General features: G+C 42.3%; 1 protein-coding gene across 1 annotated transcript in view; it reads left to right on the top strand.

Moving 5' to 3' along the window:
* lama1 (laminin, alpha 1) overlaps nucleotides 1-3742 on the top strand; it is a 273548-nt gene extending 269806 nt beyond the window's left edge. The window contains exon 63 of the mRNA XM_055633912.1: nucleotides 3259-3742. Within this exon, the coding sequence (XP_055489887.1) occupies nucleotides 3259-3419 (161 nt within the window). The 3' untranslated portion in view covers nucleotides 3420-3742. The remainder of the gene's footprint in view (nucleotides 1-3258) is intronic.
* Nucleotides 3743-12896: the final 9154 nt, after the last annotated feature.

The following is a 12896-nucleotide window of genomic DNA, read 5'->3' as shown; positions in this document are numbered from 1 at the left end:
GAGAAAAAAACGGTTGGTGTGTGGAGAAAGGGCAAGGTAATGGGAACCTTCCAAGAGTTAGCATCAACTTGATGGCCAAATGGCCTCCTTCTTTACTATAACAATGCTATGATTGTATCGAGATCAGAACCAACACCATTGAGTACATTAGAAATGGGATTTCCAAATAAGACAAGTTGCAAGATTGTTTAACAGTGGTAGTCTTTTCATCATTTGGTATTCGTTAAAACAACCTAAGCTTGAACAGTTAAATTAAATAAGCCTTACCGTAAGCAATGTACCCGTCCAAATATTTTTTAAATAGAAACATAGAAACATAGAAATTAGGTGCAGGAGTAGGCCATTCGGCCCTTCGAGCCTGCACCGCCATTCAACATGATCATGGCTGATCATCCAACTCAGTATCCCGTACCTGCCTTCTCTCCATACCCCCTGATCCCCTTAGCCACAAGGGCCACATCTAACTCCCTCTTAAATATAGCCAATGAACTGGCCTCAACTACCCTCTGTGGCAGAGAGTTCCAGAGATTCACCACTCTCTGTGTGAAAAAAGTTCTTCTCATCTCGGTTTTAAAGGATTTCCCCCTTATCCTTAAGCTGTGACCCCTTGTCCTGGACTTCCCCAACATCGGGAACAATCTTCCGCAACAAATGTTGTGATAGGACCTGGGAGTCCAACTGCCTCCTCTGGCAGCTTGTTCCATATACTTATCACGCTTGTTTAAAAAAAGTTGTCCCTCAGGGTCCTATTAAATCTTTCCCCGCTCACCTTAATCCTATGTGTCCTATGGTTCTTAAGAACAGTTCAAGCCTGTTACAAGAGGCTTCAAGAGGAACCTATGGAAGTAACATCACTCTGCTACCCCCATTCTCTTTCAGCTTTGAAACAAATACAACAATAATTTTTAATATTACCGAATAGTGAAAGGCCTGGGTACAGTGCATGTGGAGAGTCTAAGACCAGAAGGCACAACCTCAGAATGAAAGAACATACATTTAGAAAGGAGATGAGAAGGAATTTCTTTAGTCGGAGAATGGAATTTCTTTAGTCAAAATCTGTAGAATTCATTGCCACAGACGGCTGTGGAGAACATCATTGGATATTTTTAAAGTGGAGATTGACAGATTCTTGATTAGTAAAGTTGTCAAGAGTTTTGGGGAGAATGCAGGAGAAGGGGGTTAAGATGGAATGAAAGCTCAGCCATGATTGAATGGTGCAGTAGACTCGATGAGCCGAATGGCCTAATTCTGCTCCTATGACTTATGAACTTCACCTGAAGGTAGCTCGGTTCTTAATGTATCCACCCATCTAAATTACAAGAAGCACTCCATTGGCAGACACAGTGGTATTGGTTTACGTGGCTAATAATGGGAACAGGATCTGCAGACAGAAAGAACAACACTATGAGCATATTGCTGGGGCCTTGTTGACAGGTTTGTGAGTGCTTTCCAACATAAAATTATGAGTTGAAAAGTCAGTTGACAACATAAAAATAAATAAATAAAGTTTAGTATTGGCAAATATTAGAGAATATTTATATATGTGTGTGTTTATCCCCGTGTGTGTGTGTCCGTGTGCGTGTGGGCCCCCCATGATAAATCCTGTTTATTTGTGTTGCCAGCAGGAGGTTAGGCTGGTCAAGAGTGCATTTACTTTTTCAATACTGCCACACAAACTAAAATAGCCAGTACATTCCCTACACCCTGTGCTCCCCTCCCTTTTCTCACAGAAAGTTGCACGGGGTCAACACAACTCTGCCATTATGTTCATTATTGAAGAGGTGCTGCCCCAGAATGAGGGATAAAGGCCATTCAGGACAGAGCTGAGGAGAAATGTCTTCAGTGAGAGTGCAGTGAATTAAGACACAACGTCAGAGTCAGAACCTTTTTTTCCCAGGGTGGAAATGTCAAAAACTACAGGGCATAGCTCTAAGATGAGAGGGGGAAAGCTTAATGGAGATATGCAGGGCCGATTCTTTACTGATGGGGTCCTAGAACACATTGCAAGGGATGGTAGTGGAAGCAGATGCGCTGGTGGTGTTTAAGAGGCTTTTAGATAGGCATATGGAAGTGCAGAATATGGATAATGTACAGGCAGGCCAAATAGATTTAACTTGGTATCATGTTCTGCTCAAACTTTGTGGGCCAAAGGGCCGGTCCTATGCTATACTGTTGTATGTTCTATGTTAACAGTAGATTGTTTTAGATAAGTGAATCAAAGAATATGGTGTTAGTCCAGTACGTTGGATTTAGTTAAAAGGGAAGGTGGACACAAAATGCTGGAGTTACTCAGCGGGTGAGGCAGCATCTCTGAAGAAAAGGAATGTGCGATGTTTCAGGTCGAGACATCGCGCATGAAATCGCTAATGTCATGGAAGGGGGCGGGACAAAGATAGAATGTAGGCAGACACAGTAAGACTAGTGGGTGAACTGGGAAGGGAAAGGGGATGGAGTGAGAGGGAAAGCAAGGCCTATCTGAAGTTAGAGAAATCAATGTTCATACCGCTGGGGTGTAAACAACCCAAGCAAAATATGAGGTGCTGTTCCTCCAATTTGCGTTGTGCCTCATTCTGACAATTGAGGAGGCCCAGGACAGAAAGGTCAGATTGGGAATGGGAGGAGGCAGTTAAAGTGCTGAGCCACTGGGAGATCAGATGGGTTAAGACAGACTGAATGGAGGTGTTCAGCAAAATGATCGCCGAGCCTGCGCATGGTAAGGAAGTTGACTCCTGGAACAGCGGTTATAGTAGATGAGGTTGGAGAAGGTGCAGCAGTTAAAAGGTCAGACATAATTTTATTGAGTGGGTGAGCCGACACAAGGAATAGAATAGACTCTTCACGCTTCCATTTTTTGAGTTCTTATGTGACCTTGAGCTGTCAGTTGCCTGACGATGTTATCCTCTTACTTTCTTATAAATGTTGGCGGACTGCTCAAACATTGAATGGAAAACATAGACTAATAGCATTTCAATCCCTGTCCAATGTGTATATGTGTATTCCTTCAGCAGTGGATAGACACAGGTGCCAGAATACCAGGTTGATATATTCTCTGTCCGATGGTGCATGATACTAAAAATATCTCGCTTTCAGTGTTAATTGCTTCAAGTATATAAACAATTTCAAACTCGTGACAGCTTTTTAAATATTCACTGTAATGCTTAATACAGTAAATGAAAGCCTTTGAAGCAAGTATATTTGTGTCCGTTTTTCGGCTGTAGAAGCCTACGGTAACACGTGCATGTTTACCTGTTCCAACAGCTAATGTGAAGCAGAATTGCCTGACCATTCAGAAATCATTCCAAGGTTGCATGAGGAACGTCAAGCTGACAAAAAACCAACAGACAGAGGCCTTTGACTTCAGCAGAGCTTTTGATCTCCGAGGAGTCTTCCCTCACTCCTGTCCTGGCACGAAACAGTAGCTTCGAAGAGAAGGTTTTTAAAGCAAACTGGAGCCATACCTATCTTACCATTGTATTAAGTGTTCTCCTCAACTCAGAATAACTATGTATTTTAAGTCAGCAAGAATTCCTGTTTATGAAAGTTCCTTAACTAAATCATTTTGTACTGTACAACAAGTACCTCCATAAAAGCAAGCATTAACAGCAAGAGAGTGAATATTTTAATATTTTGTCATCCAGGTTTACAATTGATCTTCTTTGACAGTATTCACTGAATATTAAACTTTGTTCATTTTGAATATTTTAACGTTTTCCTTTGTAATTAAAATGCAAACAAGATTTGATCAGGTGGTGTCTTGTATTTTGTACTTCCACCAACATAGGACCTTTAAAACAGAAAATATAGCTCTCCTTAAAGTGACATTGTTAACTTATCATTTGAGCTTCAAAGCCTTCGGGTGCGAAATTATATTTACTCAACATTCAAAAGTCTGGCCAAATGATCCAGAGACAGGGGTTCAAACCCACCATTTGAAATAAAAAGCAATTACAATAACAAAATCAGTAATGTAACCAGCACATTTTGTTTAGAAAATAGCAGGTTGTGGAAAGGAAAGACAAAAGCTAGAGGTATTTGGGAGCATAACTATCTTCAGTACTCCTACCAGTCAAATGCCATTCTTAATGGCAACTATATCAACATTTTTTCATGGTCAATGATCAATGGTGCTTTATTGTCACGTGTGCAACCACACATGAAATTATTTTTGTTCATGCAGTTCAGTAAAGCATTGCCATACGTAAGCACAATCCCTGATTATCCAAATGTACAGAAATGGTCCACAGAGACTGCATGCAAGAGGCACCACATTTTGGTGCCATTCCAAAGTCCAGTCTGCACTCTAGGTCTTATGGTGCAGAGCCCAAACCAGGCGAGCCCCAGGCTGCTTTATGGCCTCCAGCGAACCAACAAACCCGTCCACCTTGTGCCCCAGGGGGTGCCTCCCACAGCCGAAGGAGGAGGACGCGGAAGGCAAGACCCCAGTTCACTCTCCTACCAGTTTTGCTCCTCACTTCTGTCACTATGTCTAACCATGGGAAATCACACCCCAGCAACATTACCGAACCGCCGTATTCTGATGTGTGCAATAATTCAAGAAGGTAGCTTACCGTCACCTCCACAAGATTAATTTGGGATGGTCAATAAATACTGGCTTTTATGATTCATGATTCATAAAAGTTCGTGATTTTTTTTTTTATCGCTCAATATGACTGTCTCTCAAAAGCTGCAGCAACAAATAAAGCCTCTTAACCTGCCCTCTCATTGAAATAACCCAGCCAACTATTAATTTATGAAGTGACTAAGAACGGGTGATAGTCAACATCCTTGCTACCAAAGATGAAGCCAGAGTACCAGTGAATAAATGATCAAAGTTATATATGAAGTGATTGCACAGCTAACAGGTTTAAGTCACTTTCTTCCCCTTTTAACATCCAGGTCTATGCCCCAAGAATGGTTTTCAAAAAAACCTATTTGTTTAATTAAGGGCGGCACAGTGGCGCAGCGGTAGAGTTGCTGCTTTATACCTGAGAACGGATTTGATCCTGACTACAGGTGCTGTATGTACGGAGTTTGTATGTTATCATTGTGACCGAGTGGGTTTTCCCTGGGTACTCCCATTTACTCACACATTCCAAAGACGTACATGTTTGTAGGTTAATTAGTTACGGTAAAATTGCGACTTGGCCCGAGTGTGGAAGATAGCGTTAGTGTACAGAGATTGCTGGTCAGTGTGGACACAGTGGGCTGAAGGGTCTTTTTCCACTCTGTATCTCTAAAGTCTGTACTCTTCTTTCATTTGTCAAATATCATAAGGTCATAAGTTATAGGAGCAGAATTAGGCCGTTCGGCCCATCAAGTCTACTCCACCATTCAATCATGGCTGATCTATCTCTTGCTCCTAACCCCGTTCTCATGCCTTCTCTCCTTAATCCCTGACACCGGTACTAATCAAGAATCTATCTCTCTGCTTAAAATCTTTGATATATTTAGTCTAACCCTCATAATTTTGAGATGTTTCTCAATTAAAAATCTCAAATTATCAGGTAGTTGAATTAAGGAATAGAATTTTTTATGGGAGAAAAAGCAAAACATGAATTTAACCCTTAGAAGGTTTCTTTATATAAACTGTTGTGGGCATATTGAAAGTGGGTGTTGCGATGTAGGCAAATTTGCCAACTCCCAAATATTGTGAAATATCATTGTGGAAGGTACAAGACACTGGCTGAATATTGACAGTCAGATTTGATCTGATTTTTACAGGGGTATGAGGAGTTAAATTAAGTATTAAATTGTTATATCACACATTATGATTTAATTCCCTCTCACCTGAAGTGCCTTTGCTGTGAATCTGCAATGAAATCTAATCACTTCTATTTCCCAGCTTAAGGTGGAGTCCAGCTTATAACATCACAATTTCTTGGCACTCAGTCAGATGACGCACATCAATTAGAACAAGCCTTGCATTGTGACCTGCAGCTAATTCCCCTGAACAAAGGTGTACTCCCATGTTGATCAGAAATGTTTAAAGCAGCTTGCAGTAATGTGCTTAATGTATGTTTCAAAAGAAAGCATCCCTACGGCTATGTGAAAGCAAACAATGTCATTTCACAGTTGTGCTGGATAGAAATTTATTAAAAGTATCTTGCGATGCAAGTCCATAGCTCCGTGAAAGTGGCAAGACAAGCAGCTGATGCGGTGAAGGTGGTGTATGGTGTACTTGCCATTATCAGTTGGAGTAATGAGCAAAGATCCTATAGCAGCAGCTCTGCTATAGGATCTTTGGTAATGAGTATAAAAGTTGGGAAGTTGTAGATTGGTTACTTCTTACTAACCAATTGTAGTGCTTAATAGTAGAAACTCCGCCTACTAATGCGGACTATATTTTCAGAAGTCTGCTTAAGTAATTTAGTGTGAGTAGCTGCTAGTTACTGTAACACCATGCAGATGAATACTGTGAGTGAACTTTAATAAACATGTGTTGTACCTTGACACTCGTACGACTCGACTCATTACAGAAGTCAAATTCTAGCTTTATAAAACATTGGTTGGGGTTGGAATATCATATGTAGTTGTGAACTCCACATTACAGGCAGGATGCAGAGACTTTGGAGCGGGTGCTGAAGAGATTCACTAGAATGTTGCTTGGCTTAGAGAGTACAGGGTCGCCACTGATTTTCCAGTACCTTTGGTTCCAGAGCTGTCCTGGTTTATCGGTTTTGCCAGAACAACAGAGGTTACGGTCAGCAAGAGGAGTTGAATGGTAAGGGGGTCTGCGCTGGCAATCGGGGGACCGAGATACCGGCTTGCACAGTCGGCTCTGGCAATAGGGCCCACCAGCTCTGGCCGGGCCAGGGTTCCAGAGCCCAGCCGCAGAGAACAAATTCGACCCCATGATCAGCCACGGATATCGTGATGCGGTCACGATTGGCCACCTCACCCAGCCTAGGTGCCACATTTTATGGGGTACTTATGGGGGGGGGGGGGGGTTCATGTGGACTTTTGTTATTTTGTTTTGTTCAGCTTAAAGGAGGTGCCAGACCGCCAGTTGCCAGAAAATCGGTGGTGGACCTGTGTTTGATATAAAGAGAGGTTGGACAAACTTGGATCGTTTTCTCTGCATGGAAGAGGGGTGACCGGATAGAAGTATATCAAATTATGAGAGACAAAGATTTTGATAAAGTCTTTTTCCTGGGGTTGTAATGTCAAATATTTGTGATCAATGATCTCAAATAAGAGGAAGAACGTTTAAAGGAGATTTGCGAAGCGAGTTTTTTTACACTAATGAGCATGGGGGCAGATATGACCACAACGTTTAATGAGAGAGGCACATGTATAGTCAGGGGATGGACTGTGTGCAGGCAGATGGGGTTAGATTAAATTGACACCATGGTCAGCAGACATTCTGTGGGGCAAAGGGCCTGTTCCTGTGCTGGGATATTCTATGTTCTGTAGGTTAAGTGGTAATCATATAAATATTAAAGGGCAGATATCTTCAAACGTAAGAGTTTTTTTAGCCCCCCCTTGACTGAGCCCAGAAAGGAAAAGACTGAATTCCACTGGAAATGAAGGTTGTGCTTTTTTTAGAGACATTAAGCATGGAAACGGGACCTTCAGCCCAACTTATTAAAACTGGACCAAAGATGCCCGTTTTAAGCTATTCCTATTTGCCTGCATGTGGCTCCACAATTAAATTGAATCTTGAATCTTGAATATCCCTCTAAGCCTTTCCTATCCATGTAATTATCCAAGTATCTTTCAAATATTGCTATTATGCCTCTCAACTACCTCCTCTGGCAGCTCGTTCCATATACCCCCCCCCATTTAAGTGAAAAAGTCACCCCTCAGATTGCTATTAAATCTTTTCTCTCTCGCCTTAAACATATTTCCTCTGGTTTTTGATTCCCCTTTTAAAAGAGCTTCCAGTTTATCTGGTAGGCAAGTCTAGCCCGGACACTGGCATCTGGGATGCTCATCATACACGCATGGTTGCTCTTAAAGGTCGTAAAATAAAGCTGACTCCATTCAACTTTGTAGAAAGCACTGCTGCCTTGCATTCCTCACACATCATCCTGTTTAATGCCAATGGGAATTTTTGCACTGACTTGTTCCATCAAATAAAAACTAGAGTGAGTAAGAAGGAACTGCAGATGCTGGTATAAACCGAAGATAGACACAAAAAGCTGGAGTAACTCAGTGGGGCAGGCCGCATTTCTGGAGAGAAGTAATGGGTGACGTTTCGGGTTGAGATCCTTCTTCAGACTGGTTAGGGATAAGGGAAACGAGATATAGAGGGTGATGTGGAGAGGTAAAGAACAATGAATGAAAGATAATGCAAAAAAGTAACAATGATAAAGGAAACAGGCCATTGTTAGCTGTTTGTAGAATGAAAATGCGAAGTTAGTGCGACTTGGGTGAGAGAGGGATAGAGAGAGAGAGAGGGAATGCCGGGACTACCTAAAATGAGAGAAATCAATATTCATACCATTGGGCTGTAAGCTGCCAAAGCGAAAAATGAAATGCTGTTCCTCCAATTTGCGTTTAGCCTCACTCTGACAATGGAGGAGACCTAGGCCAGAAAGGTCTGTGTGGGAATGGGATCTAATGTGTGATATTGCCTCGCTGCTGCAACTCTCAAATTCCAGGCTCTGAAAACCTTTACGGTGGTCTGTAAATAGTTTTCCATGTAAAAACTGGAAGCAATTGTCTACAATTTTGTAATTGTAGCAGTTTTTAGAGTGCTAAAAAAGAAATTGAGCCATCTTTGCTTAAAGATAGATTTTGCGAAAGTGTTCTTTTTGTTATAGCTGAAGGCTGCCATGAAGATGAACCCAAGAAGGGAAGTAAATTGTTATAAAATTGAAGAGTGAACATTGAGGAATAGATTGGCATAATGCTGAGTAGGTTATAGCTTAAAAGGACAAAAACAGCTAGAGTAACTCAGTACGACCTCAGATAACCCGCTGAATTGGGCAGCACAGTGGCCCAGCGGTAGAGTTGCTGCCTTACAGCGCCTGAGACCCATGTCGATCCTGACTATGGCTACTGTCTGTATGGAGTTTGTACCTTCTCCCTGTAACCTGGGTAGGTTTTCTCTGGGGGCTCCAGTTTTGTCGCACACTCCAAAGATGTAGCCTTAATGGCTTGGTAGAATTGTAAATTGTCCCTAGAGTGTAGGATAGCGTTAGTGCGCAGGGATCACTGGCCAGCTCGAACTTAGTGAGCCAAAGAGCCTGTTTCCACACAGTATCTCTAAGCTAAACTAAACGAGTTCACCTGACTATGAGTGTCAGTGTGCCATTTTTATGTAAAACAGCATCTAGAGGTCCTTAATTCTACTCTAGGTTAGAACCTGTTTGACTAAATATCTGCATGCAATGGACCCCATTCGCTTCCAGAAAAATGAGTGGAGGAGTTATTCCAACATCTGCTTTTTAGTTAGATCATGTGCTGTCAAAGGGAGGCTCCCATGTCAAGTATTCTGATGGAGAAAACAATCCACTCCTACATTGAGCCATGATGCAATTCAAAATCAGGGGGTGGAAAGGGGAGTGAATGAAGGGAAATCCTGAAGGAATGGCAGTCATTTTCCTTCATTCCAACTGTTCCTTCAAAAATAAAAACTTTAAATTTCCAGAACAGTTTTTCAATGCCTGGTGACACCTCTGGCAAAGCATCCACATCTGCCCTGTTATATATAAGTTGGCTGAACCACACAAATTGCAATAAGGTATCGTAATGCTTGTACTGAACTGTATGCAAAAATGAATTTCACAGTACCTCAGAACGTGTAACGTAAAGTAACATTGAATTGCCGATGTTATCTGCCCAATTTACTTGTTCAAAATGGACAAATGTTATTACAGTGTTATTCCCACTATCTATAACACTGTAAATGGCTTGATTGTAATCATGTATTGTCTTTCCGATGACCGGCTAGTGCGCAACAAAATCTTTTCACTGTATCTCTGCGGTTTTCCACCTGTCCATGTGACAATAAACTAAACAGAACTAAACTGAATGGCTGAGCATTGAAATGTTTAAATAATCATTGGAAGATTAAAGTGCCTCCATTCTACAGACCAGTTTCTCGCTCAATGAGATAATTTAAAAATCTTTATAAAAATACATATCAATTGATTATAGTCTTGACGAAGACACGTTTGATGAACCACAGACCTAAGGGAGCAGGTGGGAATGGTGATGTCTGCTTCTATTCAGAAAGATACTTCCTTTTTTGGAATTACATCAAGGACATTTAAAATAAATCAACAGCCTGGTTTATCTGTTTAATGCTTCTGGGGATTATTTCGGAAGTTACTATAATATAGTAACTATATTGTTTGAACTTTCTTTGGTAACTGACTACTGCCATTCCTTACAAAGAATGACCAGAGTCACGTAAAGATGTCAATTGAAAAGGGAGTTTAGCAAACTGTAAAACAGATGCCTTATTGCGTCTAGCAGACTAAAAATTAGCTATGGGGCTACCTGTAACTACATTTATTAAGCACATATTGCCTGGGATTCAATGTTTCATTTATGAGGTGAGACTAGATAGGTTGGGACGTCAAAGTGTGTGGGGAAGAACTGCAGATGCTGGTTTAATCCGATGATAGACACAAAAAGCTGGAGTAACTCAGTGGGTCAGGCAGCATCTCTGGAGAAAAGGAAAAGGTGAAGTTTCGGGTCGAGACCCTTCATCAGTGAGCGTCAGGGGAAAAGGAAACGAGAGATATAGACTGTGATATGGAGAGATATAGCACAAATGAATGAATGATATACAAAAAGTAACTAAGATCAAAGAAAGGTGGAGCCCACAATGGTCCATTGTTTGGCTGTGGGTTAGGTGACAACGAGTTATACAGAGAGTGAAACTCAACAGGAAAACAGTGCAACCAGTAAGATGACTAGGGTGGGGGAGGGACGGAGAGAGAAGGGATGCAAGGTTTACTTGAAGTTAGAGACATCAATATTCATACTGCTGGGTTGTAAGCTGCCCAAGTGAAATATGAGGAGCTGTTTCTCCAATTTGGTTTGGCCTCAATCTGACAATGAACGAGGTCCAGGACAGAAAGATCAGTGTGGGAATGGGAAGATAGAAATAGTGTTTGGCAACTGGGAGATCATGTAGGCCAAGGCAGAGTGAAGGTGCTCAACAAAACCTGAAACAGCAGAAACAATTGATGAGGTTGGAGGAGGTGCAAGTGAACCTCTGCCTAACCTGAAATGGCTGTTGGAGTCTCTGGACAGTCACCTATCCATATTCTCCAGAGATATCACGCTTTTCCGCCAGCACTATTGTGTCAACCAGTATCTGCAGTTCCTTATTTTCACTAGACAGGTTGGGGTTGTTTTATTTGTAGGGGAGGAGCTGACATGGGACTTGAGAGGTGTGTAACATTATGATTGGTAGAGCTGGTGTGGAAGATTGCAATCTTCCCATGGTCCGCTCTGTTTCGACGAATGCAACAATTAAATAAGATCAAATAGAACAAGTTGTCCTACAACTTTAGGCTGTGCACGCCATACGCAGGAAGAAGAATGGTAGAGATTGTTTGGATGGTAGGAAACGTTTCCCCACGGCAGATGTACAAAACCAAAAGGTATATAATTAAGTTAAAGAGAAGATCACCTGAGGAAGAATTTCTTCACACAGACGGTGGTATCAATCTGAGGGTATGGTGGAGGCAGAGGCGCAACATTTAAAGTTTCTCGGTGAGCACTTAAATCACCAAGGCTTTGAATGCTATGGATCAAGTACTATAAGTTGGGATTTGTATCAATAGTTACCTGATATTCTCAGTGGGTCAAAGATTCAGATTCAGATTCAGATTTAGATTCAACTTTAATTGTCATTGTCAGTGTACAGTACAGAGACAACGAAATGCAGTTAGCATCTCCCTGGAAGAGCGACATAGAATATGATTTCAATAAATAAATCTATTTACATGCATACACTCATAGTGTTTTTCCTGTGGGAGGAGTGTCCGGGGGGGGGGTGATTGGCAGTCACCGAGGTACATTGTTGAGTAGTGTGACAGCCGCAGGGAAGAAGCTGTTCCTGGACCTGCTGGTTCGGCAACAGAGAGACCTGTAGCGCCTCCCGGATGGTAGGAGGGTAAACAGACCATGGTTGGGGTGAGAGCAGTCCTTGGCGATGCTGAGCGCCCTTCGCAGACGACGCTTGCTTTGGACAGACCCAAGGGGGGAGCGAGGAACCGGTGATGCGTTGGGCAATTTTCACCAACCTCTGCAGTGCTTTCCGGTCGGAGACAGAGCAGTTGCCATACCATACTGTGATACAGTTGGTAAGGATGCTCTCGATGGTGCAGTGGTAGAAGTTCACCAGAATATGAGGAGACAGATGGACCTTCTTCAGTCTCCTCAGGAAGAAGAGACGCTGGTGAGCCTTCTTGACCAGAGTTGAGGTATTGTGGGTCCAAGAGAGGTCATCGGAGATGTTGACCCTCAGGAACCTGAAGCTGGAAACACGTTCCACCTCTGTCCCGTTGATGTGGATGGGGGTGTGCGTGCCGCCCCTAGACTTCCTGAAGTCTACAATGAGCTCCTTGGTCTTCTTGGAGTTAAGGGTCAGGTTGTTGTCAGCGCACCATGCTGCTAGGAGCTGGACCTCCTCCCTATAGGCCGACTCATCGTTGTTGCTGATGATGCCAATCACCATTGTATCATCTGCATACTTGATGATGGTGTTAGTACCATGTACAGGTGTGCAGTCGTAGGTGAAGAGGGAGTAGAGGAGGGGGCTCAGCACACAGCCCTATGTGTGAGTGTGCGCATGCACCTATTTTCTATGTCTCTCTTTCGATGAAAGTCTTCCATGGAGCAAAAGACCATAGAGGTTTATAAAATTATGAGGGGCATAAATAAAGTGAATAGCAACAGCAAATTCCCCAGGGTCAGGGAGTTGAAAGGTG

Source organism: Leucoraja erinacea, chromosome 4 (genome assembly GCF_028641065.1).
Source record: "Leucoraja erinacea ecotype New England chromosome 4, Leri_hhj_1, whole genome shotgun sequence".
NCBI classification, from domain to species: Eukaryota; Metazoa; Chordata; class Chondrichthyes; order Rajiformes; family Rajidae; genus Leucoraja; species Leucoraja erinaceus.
This window is presented reverse-complemented; position numbering and strand designations above follow the sequence as displayed.